General features: G+C 41.9%; 1 protein-coding gene across 3 annotated transcripts in view; it reads right to left on the reverse strand.

The window, feature by feature from the left end:
- The window catches only part of Utrn (utrophin), a 429,847-nt gene that overhangs the window by 318,170 nt on the left and 104,836 nt on the right, over window positions 1-6,841 (reverse strand). For all 3 annotated transcript variants that reach the window (XM_028779235.1, XM_028779234.1, XM_028779233.1), the window contains exon 23: window positions 646-759. In XM_028779235.1, the coding sequence (XP_028635068.1) occupies window positions 646-759 (114 nt within the window). The remainder of the gene's footprint in view (window positions 1-645; window positions 760-6,841) is intronic.

Raw genomic sequence — 6,841 nt, forward strand, 5'->3', positions numbered from 1 at the left:
TTACTTGAATCTCAGTGGGAAGTATGACTTTTAATTAATTTACAGTAGCGGTTCTCAATCTGTAGGTCAAACCCCTTTGGGGGTCACATATCAGACAGTCTGCATACCAAATGTTTACATTATGATTCATAACAGTAGCAGAATTACAGTTATGAAGTAGCAATGAAAATAATTTTATGGTTGGGGGCCGCCACAATGTGAGGAACTGTATTAAAGGTCACAGCATTAGGAAGGTTGAAAAACACTGCTTTAGAGAGACCTGATGATTCTATCAAATATAAATTGTATTGCTAGCACATTTCTTTGTTAGATATACTTCTCATAAAGGCTCATCGTGTGGTACAATGGCAGCAACATGCTTGTGGCAATCATTACATTAAGATCACCATCGTAACAGAAGAAAATGGCTTCTGAGGAAATAAATTGACTATTGCTTACAAATTCTATAACCACAGACGGCAATAAAAATGTGAGCAATCTGTCTGTCCCTTATTCGTATAAAGCCAAAATAAAAGCTTTATAATAAAAGACATCTTATCTACACTTCATAAGCTGCATTGTTACAATTTTAATAACAGCAAGTGACAGAGAGCGAGAAGGAAATGTTATTTATTCATGTAGGTTTGCCAGAGCAGCAGAACTCACAGCACATTGGTCAAGCTGCCTCTGCAGAGTAGCAGCATCTCCTTGGGCAGCCTTTTCTTTCACGAGGAAGTCTTTCACACCATTCACCCACTTTTCAATGACTTCTGAATTGGCCTAAATCAAACACAACATCAGAGGAGGATATTACTCAGTGATATTCAACGCACCACATCTCAAGATCTACTGGGACTAAAGAAGAACGCAATTTCTCAAAATTCGATACCATCATTTTCATTCATTTCATTTCCTCTTTGAAGTCTCCCAACTTGGAAAATAAGTCTTTAGTTTATTCTCAGTAAAAGTTTCCAAAAGCAGCAGTTTGGTGATCATTCCACAAGTCTCAAGCCACTCCAGAATAAACTATTTTATTTAAATGCAAGCAATATTTAGGACTAAAATTCAAATTACAGGAAAATAATATTCTAGTTATAGTCAACTTTTTAAAAGTCTTTTGTTTTCAACTAACTTAGAGTAATTTTTTCTTGAAAGTTACTGGAACTGGGAGTAAGCACACAGCATCATGAAGGAAGCCTGACACAGGACTATTCACTCTTCTGTGGGATGCCTCCTTCTTTGAAAATAGAACTAGCCACTGTCTGGCCTAGTTCAGTTCTTTTAACCATTCAAAGTTAATAAGCACAAAGAGAAGGCAAACGTTTTCTAGAAAAAAAGATTGCAAAAGAGAAGCTGTAAATAAGTAAGTGGCAGGCACACTTAAACTTCAATACTAAAGCGGAAGTTATCGTTCCCAAAGCCTCCTGTTCCATCATTGGTTAGTCTGCCTTGCTAATTTCCCTAATATTTCCTTGAGCCCCCTCCAGTTCTTTCTCGATCACTCCTAGAAATAGAAGTATATGTGAATGGTCAAATTCGAAAGTGACCATTATGTGTCTCCCTTGTCCTGGGAAGACTAAATATTCTTTCTCTTGTGACCTTTATTGGGCAGTATAGCTGGGTAATGCACAAACCGTTCTGATCCATGTGCTCTGGAGATAACAAAAAATTATTTAATATTCCTATAATATATCAGACAAAACCAACCATTATTATTCTTATGAGGCTGGAATGAATCGTAAAGACAGAACTTGTCATACAGCTATGGCAAGTTACACCTATAAAGTAGGTTACACCTATAAAATACCACCTAAAACCATTTTGGATTTTTTTTTTTTTTTTTTTTTTTGGTTTTTCAAGACAGGGTTTCTCTGTGTAGTTCTGGCTGTCCTGGAACTCACTTGGTAGACCAGGCTGGCCTCGAACTCAGAAATCCGCCTGCCTCTGCCTCCCAAGTGCTGGGATTAAAGGCGTGCGCCACCACCGCCCGGCTTGGATTTTTTTCTTATTGTGAGGTTGTCCCAAGCTTCTTTTGGGTTAAACTTGTGTGTTCTTAAATATATCAGTCACAACATTAAGACTCACTAAAACCCCAGTATTCTCAGTAATTACCCCAAAATAAGCTTCCCCTACCAAACATTGCTTAACAGATGGCTGGTATAACTATAGAACTTGATCATTATAAATACCAAATTTTGTTTTATTATGCTGACATTAGCAGTTTAAAAAATAGCACAACAACAAGCCAACAGAATAATTAAAATTTCTAACCTTTCCACTCTCCTACCAGCCTCTCTCCCTAACTTTCCTCTACTTGGAAATCAGACAGAGAAACACAATTTTCTATTGGGTGGTTTGGGTCTGGTTGGTTAGTTGGTTGGTTTCGATTAGTTTTTTTGCTTTTGAATGTTAGCATTTTTAGTGTCATAATGACACTCATTGTTTATAATTAATAAATACTAATAAAAATAAAAGTGGGTCTGGAGGGATAGCCCAGCGGCTAAGAACACTCACTGTTCTTAAAGAGAGCCAGGGTTCTGTTCTCAGCACCCTCAAGGCAGTTCACAACTGTCTTTAACTCCAGCTCCAGAAGATCCACCGCCCTCTTCTGGCCTCCATAGGTACTGCATGCACACCATACAAGTATATATGTGCAAGTACTCAGGTAGGCACTTAAGATTTAAAAGTAAATCACTAAAAACAAAAACAGGTTTCATAAAGCACGCCTTTTAGAATTGCCTGTTTGCCTCATTGCATTGTTAATCTCGATTCTGAACTTTAAAGAACATAGTATTTCTATGTTACTAGGAAGCCCATTGAAGCTAATGTTGAAAGAGGAAAATAGTTTCACAGCTGAGATTTTTCATTAACACATACAGGGGCCTCACACCCCAAGGGGGCTAACAGTCACAGTCAGCTCTGACTAAAATAGACAGCTTTTAACTCATCACTGTGAAATGAGAGGAAGTTTTAGGGGATCAGTCACCTCTTCCTCACCTTCTTAGACACCCGCAGACCCAGGTGGGGACAATCAGCCCAGGAACATCTGTTCCTGCCTGCTCTTAGTTCCACTGAGAACAAAAAAAGAATGTAGCAGATGTATGTGCACAAGCCACCCAGAAATAATCATCCTACCAGAGACAGAGCAACAAAAAGGCAGCCTGCTTTTCAGAAAATCTGACATGTAATCCGTGTGCCCCATGATGGTGTGATGCTGAGGTCAGTCGCTATCAACATGTCTGTACGAAACTAATTCTGCTCTTGACACCTCAGTTGTTCACCTGTAGAACCAGAACAACAACAACTGTGTTTAAGTGTTCTGAAAATCACAGACAGTGTTGGGACAGAGACCGCCACATGGATGCACACACCATCCGCTTAGCACCCACAAAATCATCCGACTCATTATTACCAACACAGACCTCATTAGAGAGCTGATGCTTCCAAATTCTAGAACTTAGATCCCGTCAGAGATGCCCAGGAATGCCAGAGCAAGGATGTGTTTGCTAAAAACCAGGTACTCTTTTTATTGCTGTCAGCATTAACGTTTTTTCAGTTCTATAACTCTTTTAAAGTACCTGGAAAATGGCCATGTGAAAGAGCTCAATAGTGGTGTGCCTGATAGGCATAGCCAAAGAGCTCAGCAGAAGAAAAGTCAAGTAAATTGGAGCCCATCCAACCTTTAACCATGCCTTGCAGGAGCAGATTTACTAGGTACCCCACCCTGTAGCCACACTGTGTAGCAAGGGGTCACTAAATGAAGACAAGCTGCCACCAGCCTGCAGGAGGGTGCAGAGACTCAGCTCCACCCTCCTCTTTCACACTCCCCATTGTATCTATTTTCCCCTGGAAGGAAAATCTTCTCATGTTCCTGTAGCAGAAACTGCCTGTCAATGCCACAAGCCAGCTCATCCGAAGTCAGTGTCAATGCACTGTGCACGATTAAGACCACCAGAAGAGTTTTGAACCAAATTTGAAGCAAGCTTTAAAGAAATACTGGCCAGGATGGTGGACTCTGATCAGGCCCACTTCAGGGTTCCAAGAAAATGGAATCACATTTCGCTGAGACTTTTAAAGCAAACCTATAAGGCTACATATTTCCCACCAGGTCCAATCAGGGGTAAGCATACATCTGATGCACTTCCTGCCAGAGTCCCTCCTGCCTGCCTACATGGGATCAAACACATCTGGTACAGTTAGGTCAAACAAATTTGTTAAGGGAAGTAAGAACTTGTGTCTCGTTATCTTATATAAACATCAGCCTCCAGCATTTCAGGAAGTACCTGTCCTTGGACAAGGCGCTTACAGGTTAGCATTTTTATTTCATAGACCTCTTAGGCACAGTAATTAAAATGTATAATATAACTCTGGCTCTCACACTAGTTCCTCGGCTAAGTCCCAAAGAACACGAAAGAGTTCACAAGAGCAATACAGTCTCTCTAGTCATTTAAAAATCACACCACTAAAGTGCTTAGGAGTTTACAATCTACAGTAACAAACAATGGCTTCTTTGCCTCTATCCAACCTCCGGAACAAACACAAGAATACACACACACACACACACACACACACACACACACACACACACACACACACGTATGCACACACAGTTCTTTGAGGAACTTCTCTTCTAAATAAACTTGTTTTAAGTTCCTGGGAGGAGCTCAGGAGGTGGCTCAGTCACTAAATTGCTTTCCTGGTAAGCATGGGGACATGAGCCTGATCTGCAGAACCCACATAAAAGCAGGACATGTGACAAATGCTGGCAAAAGGTATGGTTCCTGGGAAACAGGGAGATTCCTGGGGCTCACTGGCCAGTCAGAATAGCTTAACCTGGGTACTATATTTTATAAAAATATAAGGAGAGAAAGATTATGTTTAGTGGATGTGCAGTCAGGTATAAGGGAAGGGGTGCATCTGAGGGCCCATGCTGAGGCATCCCTTCCCCTGAGGGACCAGCATGGGGAGGGACAGTGAGGGAGTAGAGAAGTAGAGGCTAGCCATGAGCACGTGGAGAGGGGGGAAGGGAAGAGACGGGGAGCAGGAGGGAGAGGACAGAACTAGAGCTAGGAGGCAAGAGATCCAAGGGGGGGCCAGCAGCCCCTTTTATAGTGAGTCAGGATATTGCCAGTTAACATGGGGCAGAACCTAGACTAAATGCCAACACTAGAAGCCCCGGGTTCAGGGAGAGACCTTGTTTTAAAAAAAAATCATCTGGCCTCTGGCCTCCACACATATTCTCATAAGCACACATATATTCTCTGTCTTTCTATGTCTGTGTCTGTGTGTGTCTGTCTCTCTGTTGGTCTGTTTGTCTGTCTCTCTCTTTGAGTGTGAATTTCTCTGTCTCTGTCTCTCTCTCTCTGACACACCACACATTGCCAGTAAGTTTCTAATAAAAATGTCTGCAAAAAAATTAATTGGTCCTAGTTTAAGACAATAATCATTTCTCATTCTCATTTTTATTCATAAATATTCAAGTGAAGATGAAATTGCTAATAATGTGGTTATTTAGAGGACCTTAAAATATCAAAGACTTTCCTTTGGAATGGTGAAAATTTTTGAAAACATTGACCATCCCTCCAGAAAACTTCTTGAGCAGGCAACACCCTGGAACAGGGTCACAGTGAAGAAATGAAGGGTCAATGAAACAATCCCTTTGTATCTTACCCTGTCCCCCCTCCTGAGCTGGAGATAGAGACATTTTAAAGCATGGAACCTCTGGACCGGAAGGCCTGAGACTCTGGGGTACACTGCAGGCCCTCACAATGGACTAGAGTCACTTTGCTGGCATGTTTCCCTTCCTGCTCCCCCATCAGCCGGAATGGACATGGATCCTTAAGCTGTTAATTTCTGCCCCAAGACAGAGACAAAAACCAGCTTTGAAAATGCAGTTAGTGCAGGAATTTAAAGTAAAGAGCTTCCTATTTTGCTCAGTTTGGAGGCATTCTGGAGCCTGTAGCAGAGACTACCTGGGGTTTCAACAGATACCAAAAGCCTACTCAAAAGAATGTGATAAAATGGTGTTCTGTCACAGAGAGGAGGACAAATAATAACATTGCCACCATATCAGCTCATCTAAACCTGTGTCCCTAAATCCAAGGTGTGGAATGGTCCACTGTCTCCTGGAATAAGTAAAAATGGGGGGGGGTATTTTAATTATTATATAAGGCTTGCATTCTCTAGAAGGGTTAAATTAGCTAAATATTGATTTTATTCTTCCTTATCTTGACCCTTCCAAAATAATTTCAAAACCTGTGTCTTCAATGGCAGAGTTCCCTGAATGTCTTTTCAGCATTCTGGGGCAGAACACATTGGTTTGGCGAGTGTCCTTGACTTTGAGTAACTGAAGGGAAAGAATGGAGCAGACAGCTGTGCCGTCCTTGAGGATAAGTGGGTTTTAGACAGTTCAGTCCAAGCTCACTAGAGAAGGGGCAGGGCATCTGACACACCTACAGAGTGACTCATTCCGATCACAACCACTCACATCCTCTTACTTGCTGGGCACCCCACAGAGTTCAATCTTCAAAGAACTCACACCCTGGGAGGGAAGGAGACACACAGAGTTCTAAGGGAGATAAAACTCCCCAGGGAGTAGATGGGAGCACCAGAACAACAAAGGGTGAGGAAGGGTCAGGCTGTGCTTTGGTGCAGAGCAAGACTGATGACTGGTCATGGTGTCTGTTATAGAATCAGCAGGGGCCTGGAGTTTAGAGACTGAAGGGATGGCTCAGTGGTTAAGGGCACTGGGTACTCTCCCAACAACTACATGGTGGCTCACAACTGTATGTAATGGGATTGGAGCACTCATAAACGAGAGAGAGAGAGAGAGAGAGAGAGAGAGAGAGAGAGAGAGAGAGAG

Source organism: Grammomys surdaster, unplaced genomic scaffold, assembly GCF_004785775.1.
Source record: "Grammomys surdaster isolate TR1022 unplaced genomic scaffold, NIH_TR_1.0 348, whole genome shotgun sequence".
Taxonomy (NCBI): Eukaryota; Metazoa; Chordata; class Mammalia; order Rodentia; family Muridae; genus Grammomys; species Grammomys surdaster.